The following is a 13,672-nucleotide window of genomic DNA, read 5'->3' on the forward strand; positions in this document are numbered from 1 at the left end:
AGATTTTATTTTAGAAAATTAAGATAAATTCTACATTTAAGCACTAATCCTCTTGTGATTTAGAAGTGGTTAGTTAATAGTGTGATGCTGATGAATATTTGAAATTATCCTAATGCTGATGTTATTTGTAATTTTATGTATTTTATTTATCCTGATTTTATGACAAAGATTGTAAAGATTATGCATTGTTCAGTTAAATAAATTTTAACAACAACAACAACAACAACAACAAAAGAACCCTCGGTTGGCTCAGTTTCTAGTAAGAATATCCTAAAATGCTTAATGTTATCCACAGTCTGATTTTAAATATGTGATCATGGAGGTCTTTAGTTTCTCTTTGGATTTGCTGGTGTTCTTACTCTTTGAGTCCTGTAGGTGGGGCAGTGGAGGGAACAGAGGGAGGGACTGATATTGGACCGCACTTGCCATGTAAGGCATTTCAGCATTCCTTTCTCATTCTGACTCAAACGAAAACACGCAGCACATGATTTGTAAGCAGTGTTTTGTGTGTCTACTCTAAGGTAAGGAGGAATTTCTCGGTGTGTGTGTATATGAGACGTGTTATTTTATTTGTATTTATTTTATTTTATTTCATACTGGCTTGTTTTTGCATCACTAAATAGGCATGTGTTGTATATTTGGCAAAGACGTTTTGTCTAGAAGCTTTGGAACAGTGGGAACATCAGTGAAAGAGACTAACATTATTGTTGCAAATCAAAATATATTATTGCCACATATTCCAAATGGTGTAACTTAAAAAGCTTACGGGTTTTGCTTTTTCGTTGATATTTAATCATGATATGCCCATCAGAGAAATAAAAAGTATTAACGATTATGATTCATTGGCTGTATGTTTTGTTGCGTTATTATCTGCATTAAATATTCTTGCTTTGCTTTGAGGTTATTTTAAAACAAATGTTGCTAGATGCTTTGCTAAAATGTATATATGGCCTTAAGTTGTTTAATGTGTTCATTACAATAGCAAAATGAACTCAGTAATCACACAGATTACAGAATAATTGTTTTATTAAAATACCACCACCAAGGAACAGGAAATGGATTCTGTATTGACATGTTTTGTCTCTGCTTTTTCAAGTTGCTGACTCACTTGATGCTTTTAGTTGTATTAATCTATTGATCCTTTACTGGTGAGAAACATTTGCAGAGATGACTAGGGTAAAATGCAATTAAAGGTTGTGATGTCAGCGCTGGGATATCCACAGAGGAAAATGGTATGGAATGTTTGCGCATTTGCATCTAGTGTCTACAGGGCTTGAGAAGCAGTAGTTTTGCTGCTTAGAATGGAGTTAAATTTTTTAGTAATTCCAAACCGAATTCCGCTGATTTATTATAACTCCTTTATCATTTTCATGGTACCTATGGGTCTGGAGCCTACCCAAAATCATTGGGTTCTATGCAGGAAGACACCCTGAACCTGGAGCGAAAATTTAAATTTTTATTCTACGTTCAAATGTGGAATATGGAATAAACAAAGAGGTTTGTTGTGAAATGTGCAGTTACAGAGACATAACAAGAGTTTATAGCTGTTGTGGTAGGCAGAAAGTGTCCAGGCAATTTTATGCTACATCACAAAATGTTATTATACAAAAATGATTGCACATGTGTTGCCTGATGCATGAGGCAGTGTTTTAGAATAGTTTTGAGATAACCAATTTGTCTAAATGTATGGAGGTGGAGAAGAAGTCACAGAGCATTCTACGGCACAGTTTGTTTTTCAGATTTAACATTGTTTACCATAAGACACATTACATTTAAATCTGAATATGTTTGGGCTTATTGGCAATGTTGTATAATAATTTAAATATATTTAATCACAAATTGAACTTCTTTTTGCTCTTTTTGTCTATATGCATATGTGTACGCAATTAACTCAAGTCATTCGTTGCCTTTTTTTTTAAATGGAAATTTACTCACCGTAAATATATCAGATATTTGGAGTAAAATGTAGCATTAACTTATATATCTGGCTTGTCAGTTGCATTCGTTTCAGGATCTCTTCATTGGGGATTTTTTTTGTTTTGCCTAACATTGTTGAAACATCCAAATTGTTTTTCTTCACTTGTTAGAACAAGTCTTCTTTTTTTTTATGAATAAGATGTGCTGAATGAATGGGCTAACCACATGGCATGATGGCTGCTTTGCAGGTATTAAGGTGCCAGTAGATTTTCCATAACTAGTGAGCATTAAGCGCGTCTATAATGTCTAATTAATGATTGATAACTGCTGTTTGAGGATAGAATTGAATTAAATACGTGCTCTACTGTGACACTATGTTTGCAGATCAAAGACTTCAACATTCAGTGTGTGTTCTGAAATGTTCTGTAAATTGTTATACATTGGTAAAGCGTAATATAAAAACTATTAGTAAAAAAAGTAACTAATAAATAACTAGTTAACTATAAATAACTATGTGTTATTATTATTATTATTATTATTATTATTATTATTATTATTATTATTATTAATTAACTAATAATTTTGTTTTTGTACTTTTGCTTATGCTGGTGATTATTGTGCTAATCAACCTAAATGTCAACAAATGTTATGTTTTGTCATTTTTCAAGCATTTTGGCCAGTTGGAGGGAAACGTGTAGTCTGTGAGGGACACAATCTGAGCTGAATTTCAGACCAGTCAGTGTATATCAAATATGACTTTGGATTACTAGATTACGTCCATATTTGTGTATAAATAAATGTCTAGTGATTACTGGTCACTGACTCATGTTTGAATAGGTATTGTCAACAGCAAATGAATATTGAAAAACCTTGCTAGATTATGCATGTTATGTTCACTTTAGCAGCAGGTTGAAGTTGTGCAGTGTTCTATCCCCAAGCGTTTAGTATGTGATAGACCATTTTCTGTTGCCATAAAACATAGCAATAATAATTTACAAAGTGTGAGACACCCAGGCTATTTGTAATCTGCTGCAAGTTTAAAAGCCATTTTGTGTAACCAAGACTTTGGTAAAGAGAAACCACCAGGTCATAAATTCAGAGAATAAAACAGGAAAAATTTTTACTTATTACAATTACAATTTACTTATTACAGTCGCATTTAAATTGGCATACTGTACTGTTTTTCTGATTCCATTATAAGGATTTTGTGTGATACTGGCACCTAGTGTCTGGCACTGTGTAAAGCTTCAGTAACCATGCACTGAGCATAACTGTGTCCTAGCCCCAAGTGAGCAAGCTGAGGCAACAGTTGTAATTAAAACACTTCCTCAGAATAAGATGAAGAAATTTTGAGATTATCAAAAGGGGCATCTCTCACTCTTGCACTGGAGCAAAACAAGAAACAAAGAGCAGATGAAACTACATTGGAGTTACAATAAAAGCATACTCTGCTTTTATTTCTGAATTGCTTTCCATTGCTATTTTGTCAATGTTTTCAATGCTATTTTGTCAGTGTGCTGACAATCTTTGATAAACAAAAGGTTTCATAGTGCTAATACATCATCATCATCATCATCATCATCTTTGCCGCTTAATCCATTTCAGGGTCGCAGTGAGTGCTAATACATGCCAATTTAATGTCATAAACCTCATGATGTTCAGACAACTCATTCAGTACAATAATAAAGCCTCTAGTATAGATTTTTCTAACATAATATTCCAGGCCTTAACATGACCCTTGGCCCTGAGGGGGCTTATGGGAGTGCTGGCTGAAGTTTCTTTGCTCTGAAGTGACTAGTGCTCTGAAGTGACTAGTTGAAGTAGGTTATGTTTCTCCCAGGCCTGGAGATATAGTAAAAGGAGGCTATTGTACAGACAGGTAGAGAAATGAAGCCAGAAGTATATTCTCTCTGCTAACCCCTTTTAAACATATATTATATTTTTGTGTACTGTGTGACTGTACATGTTCTTGGCTGTTTCAGTGAGTTCTATTAATCATATAGACTGTTGTCATTAGGGTTGTTGACCTTAAATTACAAACCAAAAATCTAAACCAAGGAAATTCCTTAGAAGAAGAAATACTTTTAAAATGTACATCTATACACTTCTTATATAATAATTTAATTATGTTTTAAGGTTTGTCACCTCTGCCACCTTATCCTCCAATCATTTTTGGAGTAATGTCCTGACCCCAGTTTTCCTTGAAAGCCTATCAGCATTTAAAATTGTGGTAGGTTCAGTATTAAACATGATACTGTTTATACAAATATAAATATAAATTTAATGGTATCCATCCCTCTCTGTAACTAAACTAAGATTTATGCCAATGTAAACACATTATTCCGAGTCATTTTGTATTTCAATTCACACTTGGATCATCTTCAAGCATTTCTGAGTAACCAAAGCAGTTCGTCCTCAAGCAAGATTTGATTGCATCACTGTTGAAAGGGAATAATGACAAGTGCATGAGAGCTAGAAAAAGCAGGAGGCGAAAAGGGTGTGTCATGCAGTGGAATGGAACATTGTGTCTGTGTGAAGGCTTTGGGTGTGGCCACACTATTATTGAGGGTTTATGTGTGAATGTGTTCACTCGCATGCTCACTCATTTTTAACAAAATTATTCATAAGGGGTTCTCTGCAGTGCTTTTTTTGTACACTTTTTTATTTTTGTATTAAACATTTACACGAAATGATCACTGGATTAGGAACAACTCCTTAGTATCTACAATCATTGTCCATTTTATGGATAATGACACATGTCAAACTCAAATAAACACACGGAATTAACTACTGCCCTCCAGTGTGATGTAGCACAAGTCAGAAGTTATATATTTTCTTTGAATAAGTCAGCAAAAGCTGATAGTTAGTCAGTACTACACACAACATTAATTCATACCACCAAATAAAAAATTTATTTTACTTGACTAACCTTTAATTATCCAATATCTTGTTTGTGTGAGAGAGAGTGCGGATGTGTGAAAACATCCCAGGGCTGTTATTTTTTTTTACTTTAGATCTGAGAGAACTAAAGTAAATCTACATTCTAATTGTCACATGATAGCTTTGATGTTTTTTCTTGACCTCATAATATACCAGCAATTACACACACATGCACCCACATGTCCTGATATGGCGGCATATCTGAATAAAGGTACGTGCAAGCATATGCTTGCGCAGCAAATAATTATGTGTCTTTGTACAGTATCAATGCTTTGTAATCAAGAAAATAACCAACTGAAATTCCAAACACTATTTCCTATAATCTTAAATGCATTTATCATATATATTTGAATAATGTGGTAAGAGTGTTTCCAGGATGGTGGATTCTCTAGTGATTAATTTGTTGTACCAACATTCTGCTACACTTACACGTCAGTACACACCTGTTTAGCTTGGTTACTCATGCCACAGCCTGCTTCTTTATTGGTTTTCTGTGTCTGGATTATTCATTGGATTCAACTGGATGTTTCATTCATGACCCTTTCTGGATATGACAAATGATTGAATAGAGATATGTACACTATAACTCTTTACAAAGTTGAATTGCATATATTTGACATTGCATATGTTTTTTCTATTGATAATTTTTGATAATTGTATTTATATATGTTGTCTTTACGTAATGCGAATGATTGCTGTTGCATATGTGTAGACCTATAAGAAGAGTCACAACACATTTAAGATATTTATGATTTATTTATTGGGAGGATGGTTTGGCATTCCAAAGATTATATGTCTGTCATTTACATATGCAGCTTAAAGGTTGACATACATATTTGAATCTGTACAATGGTGGGCACTGGAATGTTACAATATACATATACTACATAATTAAGTATTTAAAAAGAACATTTATGATTGTGGGGAAATACTGTTCTGTGGTTTGTTTATGTTCAAAAGCTCTACATCATCTAAAGTGGAAACATATGTTTGAGGGAAAAAATGACTGTTGTTGTATATGGCTGAAATTTAAGTTTTTATTCACTGTTTGAAATACCACAGAAACTCATTTGTAACTTGAGTGGTTTAGTTTTGCAGCACTTTGTGTCTGTGTTTACTTTCATGCAGTTAGCACTGCACTGAATTTAGAGTCAGCTCCATTTACAGCAAATATAAGTCAATATTACCCACCTATGGAGCAGTAATAGAGCAATATCCTCATCTTAGTTCATGCTTTTCAACATTTGGAGGTCTAGTCATTGTCTAAAATCTTACAAAGCCATTTTCTGTTGTGGGTACAGAGGGTAAGCCTAACATAGAGGTTATATGTACAGTAAGAAATTGTGCAAAGTATGAGTGGTGCAAATCACATGTTCAGGTTAAAATATGGTATACAGTGCATTAATGTGTGAAATGGTACTAATAGGATGGAGGTTTGGAGTTCAGTTGTTGCAGAATCTCAGGGAAGAAACTCTTCCTGAGCCTACTGTTGCAGAAACGCATGTGAATTATTAGGATAGGAAACAATTCATTATGTTTTTGCACTGTCAAAGTGTTTGTGAAAAATGCTCTCAGTGGAGCTTAGCTGGGTATCGTGATTTCTGTCGATGTGGGTGTGTGGATGGCTCATATTTTCCCTGAATTCCACAAAGATTTCCTTGGTTTTCTGGGTGGTAAGCACTGGTGCTGAACTCAATCTCTGTATGCCATTTCTTTGTCATCTCTGGCCAGGCCCTGACTGTATGGAATGACATGAACTAAACTGAGTCAGTGAACAGCATTCTGACATATGAGTTGTGATTGTTTAGGTGGGTCAAGACAAAATGAATCGTGGTAGAATTGGCACACACTGCTGAACTATGGTGCCAGTAGGCACATTGATATGGGTCCAATGTAGTAGGCAGAATTTAATTTTTATGAACGAACCTTGATATTAAATCACTTAGCAGTGAGCACTTGGTGAGTGCAACAGGACAAAAGATTCAGGGCTGTTGTGGTAGAATGTTTCTCAAGGGCACAGTAGTTGTTTGCAAATATCTGTGAAAACATATATCAGCTGCTTTTTGAGAGTTGACCTTGCTCAAGTTGGAGCAAACACCTGTGGTGAAAAGTGTCAGTGGCTTCTCTTCCAGTGGTAGTTCTGCCTTAAGTATGGCCATATTATTTTCCCAGTCAAAGAGAGCATAGGTGTAGCTAAATTCACTGAGCTTTTAAGCCTCCCAGTGTCTTGACCTGAAGGCTGTATTAATTGCCTTGTGCATCCAGGGCTTCTTATTAGATTTTTTTTATTAGTTTGTATGTTGTCACTTTATTATACACATGTTGATGTGATCCAAATGAGAGATTATATAAATGTAAATTTTAAATCGAGAGTCAGGGCAGCAAATACACTCTAGTTTGTGAGCTGAAACTGGTTGTGTCGGTGGCATCCAACCAGATTTTAACAATCCTTGTTTTTGGTTTCACACATCTGATGACAGAAGTTGGAAACAATGGGAGATGGCCAGACTGTCCTACTAAAGACATTTATCTCACATCTTACAGCTACAAAAACGGTTTGGTGTGCAAGATATCTGTTATAGATAACATCCATCCATCCATCCATCTATTATCTGTAACCGCTTATCCAATTTAGGGTCGCGGGGGGTCCAGAGCCTACCTGGAATCATCGGGCGCAAGGCAGGAATACACCCTGAAGGGGACGCCAGTCCTTCTATAGATAACATGCTTAAATTAAAAATAAATCACCAAAACAACCACAATCATACAATCAGTGTGTAACAGCATTAACTGTGGTTTTTCACATGTTGGTAAGTGTGGGCGTTGGACAGAGGTAAGCCTTATCTCTACTTGTGTTTGAGACATTCATGGATGTGGTGTCAAGACATACATTGGTAAAAGAAGGCTTCTGTAAGGTGACTCAGGAGGTGGCATCTGTGCTTTTTGTGGATGATGCTGTCATTCTATCTTCTTTGTACATATTCCTCTAGCATGCAGTTGAGTGGTTTGCAGCTCAGTGTGATGCATTTGAATATGTACTGGCATGTTTATCTCCTGGAAAAAGAAGGCATCCTCAGGGTGTGAGAACCTACCCTATAGTGGAGCCGGTCAAGTATTTTGCAGTCTTGTTTACAATGCCTGGACCTCTTCTACTTTTGCTGCAACCCTGAAAAATACAAAGTGGAATAAAAGTTGAGATGCAGTGCGATAAAATAAGTGACCATAATTTAAATTATTCAAACATTTGTGCCAGCTTTGAAGGCATCAGGCATGCCCCAATATAAAAATAGAATATTGCAAGTATACATTTATATGAATATGTGTTAAAAAAAGAAAATAATACATTTATAAGATATTATGTTTACATATGTAGTATTCTAAGCATCAATTCTTTAAAAAAAGCTATTATGTATTTTCCATCTATATAGATGGACCTTTCTTTGAAACCATAGTTGTCTACATATTTAATTTTCTTAACCAACCTATGCTGCATCATAGCTTGGGCTTCCCCTGGATTAATTTAAAAGTTGTTTAAAAGTTGTAGATGTTTGGTATTCAAATAGCACATCAAATACAGTGTTTAGTGAAGGTGCTCAGACAAAACCCACACTTAAACAAAATAATGTCATTGTGACAAATAGTACTGGGTTATATGACTACAAATTAATATCATGATTGATTAAACATTTCCTCAGTTATAATTAATGAACAATTATTTTATGGTGTCATATTTTACTTACAAGGCTTGTAGATAGATAGATAGATAGATAGATAGATAGATAGATCTTTATTGTCACATACAAAGTTATACAAGTACAACATTGCAGCGAAATTAGCTTCCCTCCAGCAGGAGCTGTAGCCGAGATGTTACTGTGCTGTACCCTTTTGTCCCGTCACAGTAATACCGGAAGTATGTCACAGCGGCTACTGTGCCGGTACACACAGCAGAACAGCGGCTCCTGTGCCGGTACACAGTGTTTGTGTGTTAAAGTGTTGTGATTTTTCTTGTACATGGCGTGACCAATTACCACGAAAATCATCCATGGTCCAAATTATCCAATGTTCAACACTTTATATTCCTGTAGACATGAAAAGTGCATTTTCTATAAAAAATGTACTAGGTAACATTTTTCTATTTTATAATTTCAATATTTTGTCTTCTCTTTTTTACTTATTGGAATAGCCTACACATCAGAGAAAATATTTTGGCAGGTAAATTTCAAAATATTGATTACAGCAAAAATAGCAAGCCTAGACACAAAAAAAAAAAAAAACTTCCAGTCTCCTCTCAGTCCTGAAAGAGAAGGGTTTGAGAGGCTTAATCAGTGATGAAGAAATCCAGGTAATTCTTCTGTTTTCTAATAAATAAAATTTATTTTTCTTCTTTTTAATTTACTGCTGTGCCTTTTATGTACAGTTCTGTTCAGTTATGCTTGAGGAATATCTGAGTGCATAAAGAGCAAAAGTCCAGGAGCAAAAATACCTAATCATACCCAGTGTTCCTTTAATTCAGTTAATTAAACATGCACCCAGGTGTTCAGTTGTGTGCAGACAGTTTGTAAAATCTCCATAGAAGAGTGGATAGTATAGATTCAAGAAATGCATGCACATCAGTCTTTTGCTAATCATACAATTATACTTTCAATAGGAGTTACACAGACAACTATTCAGTGGCAAAAAGAAGTCAGGGCGAATGTTCCTGTGGAGCCATCCCAACAAATGTATGAAGCTCCGGACCATACTTAGACCTAGACTATCTAAATTTAGTACAGAACGGGTGAGACATTTTAGGTTTTCTTACTTTTGCTCTTCTCCATATTTCCACAATAAATCTTGTACAATTTAAAGTACTGTTTGTACATATTTATTTGTATATTTTTTCCAGATTGATGAGATGTATAAAATAATCCACACTGCTTTAGGCTTGGACAAGAAGGACCTTAGAAGTGTTGACTTTATTCTAGATGTTATGCTGCCAGAGGTAGGGAATTCAATAAGACTACAGTATGATTCATTACAATAGAATTGGTAGATTAACAACAATGGGATAAAATACTGCTAAATTTTATTATTAACCGCTATTAATTTTATATTTACTACCACTGCAGGTGACTCTTGAAATATTGAACAAGCATGAAGGCTTCCATCAATACCAAGGAGAGGTGTCTCTTGCTACTCCAGGTGTCATTATTTGAATAAGAATGACAAAGGCTGCTTGATACATAAGCTTTATTGTAAAAGGTTATTCAAGTTTTGTTACTTTTTGTAATATGTATATTTATTCCTTATTTCTTAGATTGGCTTATAAATATGTTATATAAACAATTTAACAATGTTAAATAAATAGCTTGTAGTTCTAAAATTTTCTGATGTTTTATTATGTTTTAATCTGATGATTATTAACACACATTAATCATAAGTCAGAATTACATTTTAACAGCCAAAATTAATGTCACTAATTTTACATAACTCCAAGCCCTGTGGGTATTTAACAAAACAGGATTACTCATTTAGCCAGATAACTTTAACATTGTCCATGAGGAATATTCAGCTGTTCTTCAACTGTATAATCTTAATTTTAGGCTTAAATTATATGTTTAAACAGAGAAATCCATACTGCTCTAGTTTGGTTTTCCCACCTGAGCTAAATGTATATTGTTAGTTAATAATCTTGAGATAAAAAGTGAGTAGAGCAGGAAAACACAAGGATACAGTGCAGAAAGTCAGCTGCATGGTAGTGTCTGTCTATTATAAATGTCACCATAAACAACTCCAATTTACATTGCATAAAAAAATATAATTTGTATAATATTGACATTCGCCGTGCAAAGGACTGGCGCCCCTCCAGGGTGTGCTCCTGCCTTGGGCCCATTGATTACGAGTAGACTCCGGACCAACCACGACCCTGAACTGGACAAGCGGTTACAGACAACAAATGAATGAATAAACATAAGACGCTATATGCACAGCAGTTTCTGTTCTGCCGTGTGTACCAGGACAGGAGACGCTGTTCTGCAGTGTGTACAGGCACAGGAGCAGCTGTGCCGCTGGGTGTACCGGAACAGTAGCCGCTGTTCTGCTGGGTGTACCGGAACAATAGCCGCTGTGCCGCTGGGTGTACCGGCACAGTAGCCGCTGTGACATACTTCCGGTATTACTGTGACGGGACAAAAGGGGACAGCACAGTAACATCTCGGCTACAGCTGGCTCTCCTTCCGTCTGTACACTCACATAAACAGGGGTTAGGTGAGTGCAACAGACGCGACCGCAGCAGGTTACCCGCGCCATCGTACAGTTAGAAGAAACAGCTAGATTAACATTGGGGAAGTGGTGGTAAAAAAATGAAGGTCCCAGACTGTGCCTAAGAAGCACAGTGTGTGATCTTGAAAAAAACAACACCTTTAGCACACAAAGCAGTACACACAAATAGTTTCAGTGACGTAGACAAAAAGCAGTAGGAGGCGTGTTCAACGGGGAAAGGGGGGGACCAGGTTCAGTTCGTGAAAATGTCCAGATGTAGTAGTGGTCACGTGTCCTTGAGCCCCAGCTCAGACAGGGGAGGTGCAGCAGATCTCCATGACGACCGTTCCTTCTGGAGGAGTTGAGACTATCAGCAGCCAAGGCCACTGATAGCAGGGGCAGCCAAACAGATAAAGTTCAGCTTGTTAGAATCAGAGATGTGAGCTGAATTTTTTGCTATAGTCCCTCTGATTCAAAGTTCCAATTTTTCATTTTTCATTTGTACTGTAAATATGCTCAAGTACTTTTTTCTAATGTTGGTGAGATATGCCCTGTTCATATTTGGTGATGTGATTGTGCTTCAAGTGTTGAAATATACTGGTGGTGTTAATTTTGGCTGGTGAAACAATTTTTGGTTTACGTTTGACATTTATTTTCAGTGTCATGTTCACAAGGTAGGCCTGCAATATAGCCAGTCAAATATGGTGAAACTAATCTTACAGTAATGTAATATATGAAAAATACATTCCAGTAAATTCTGTTAGCGGTATTTTGGTTTTGCAATATATTCAGTATGGTCAAAGTACAATATACACTATTGTGTATTGTATATTCTCCATCTTTGCTCTTCTTAGCTAATTATAATGGGGGGTGCCCTGCAAAATTATTGGCACATTTTGTATTATAAGGAAAAAGTCTATGAAATAGATTGGTGAACAAAATCAGTTTTAACAGGAACTTATTTGTTTGTTTGAAGTTGAATCATGTACATATGTGTGATTTACTTTGTTTTCTTTGCTGTAGGTGTGTCAAGGCAGGCTATCAGGAGCAACAAAGTGTGGAAATGTTGACAGATGAGGTGTCACAAATACAGGAGGTCAATATGACTTACATTTATTTTCATAAGGGAGATTATGGACCTGCTTGAATGTTTTAACAAGCCCTTACCAGTTCTGGAAATGCGTCACATCTACTAAGCTAGTTGCAGTAACCGAGTCCTGTTATTGGCGTAAACATGTGAGATAACCGCAGTAAAGAGTTAAATCAATACAGTATGGTTTCAGGACCCATACATCATTCATTATCTGTAACCGCTTATCCAGTTCTGGGTCGCGGTGGGTCCAGAGCCTACCTGGAATCATTGGGCGCAAGGCGGGAATACACCCTGGAGGGGGCAACACAGACACACACATACATTCACTCACACACACGGACACTTTTGAGTCGCCAATCCACCCAGCAACGTGTGTTTTTGGACCATGGGAGGAAACCGGAGGACCCGGAGGAAAACCCACGCGGACAACACACCAACTCCTTACAGACAGTCACCCGGAGCGAGAATCGAACCAACAACCTCCAGGCCCCTGGAGCTGTGTGACACTACCTGCTGCGCCACCATGCCGCCCAGGAACCACACAAAAATACATCAGAAGGCAATCTACAGAAATGGGAAAAATAGGACTAAATCAAAATAACTAGGCCAAGGCAGGAAAAGAGCATGAACAGAGACAGAGACTAACCAAAGACATAAATGTTAAAACTAAAACAAAGATTAACCAAGAGACAAACACTGGACTCTAACCAAATAAGCCCTAGAGACAAACAGACAGACCAATGCAGAAACAGTTACAGATAAAGACCAAGAAACTCTGGAACAAAGGCTAAAACAAACATAGACTTTGAGAAGACAGGAGCATAAAGTCACAAATCCTGAAAAACTAACAAACAAGGACATTTAGCAATAACTGGATAAACAAACAGACTAAAAAAGGAAAATCAAAAGCTAACAAAAGGAATCAATAAACCTGAATATGACAGTCATACAAACTGGAGACAAGACACTGGACTGGAATAGGGACTGGAAAGGACTAGACAGGATGGGAGCAAAGACATGAGACAAAACAAAAGTCGCAGCAGGAGAGGAAACGGGATCAGATACGGGACTGGAATGGAGCTGGGACTGGACTGGGCAAAGCCACAGGGACCATAACATTAACTGGGATAGCAGGGGCTGGTGTTGCAATCACTGGAGCAGTAGCTGTGGGCTTTGTTGCCGGCACAGGAACAGAAGCACCAAGGGTCACCGCCAGCACTATAACAGGAGCAGTGGAGGTCCCTGCCGGCACAGGAACAGAAGTGGACGAAAGCGCTGCGATCACTGGAGTGAGAGGAGCGGGAGCCGTTGGCATGGGAACAGGGGGATTTATGGCAACAGCCTCAGAATCAGGGGGCCCTGCGATGACATCCACAGGAAGAGAGGGATCTGAGGCGACTTTCTGAGGACCAGAGGAATCAGAGGTGACGTCCATTAAAGCAGGAACTAAGGGCAGAGCTGCTCAACGCAGTGATTCTTGGG

General features: G+C 37.0%; 1 protein-coding gene across 4 annotated transcripts in view; it reads left to right on the forward strand.

Annotated features, from left to right (window-relative positions):
- The first annotated feature begins 433 nt into the window (after positions 1-433).
- The window catches only part of tuft1b (tuftelin 1b), a 33,461-nt gene continuing 20,222 nt past the window's right edge, over positions 434-13,672 (forward strand). For 2 of the 4 annotated variants that reach the window (XM_066674606.1, XM_066674609.1), the window contains exons 1-2: positions 11,443-11,536; positions 12,121-12,193. In XM_066674606.1, the coding sequence (XP_066530703.1) occupies positions 11,535-11,536; positions 12,121-12,193 (75 nt within the window). In that variant the 5' untranslated portion in view covers positions 11,443-11,534. Of the gene's footprint in view, positions 522-10,998; positions 11,104-11,442; positions 11,537-12,120; positions 12,194-13,672 lie in introns of those variants that run through there. The other 2 variants (XM_066674607.1, XM_066674608.1) reach the window with 2 other exon arrangements.

Source organism: Hoplias malabaricus, chromosome 6 (assembly GCF_029633855.1).
Source record: "Hoplias malabaricus isolate fHopMal1 chromosome 6, fHopMal1.hap1, whole genome shotgun sequence".
Taxonomy (NCBI): Eukaryota; Metazoa; Chordata; class Actinopteri; order Characiformes; family Erythrinidae; genus Hoplias; species Hoplias malabaricus.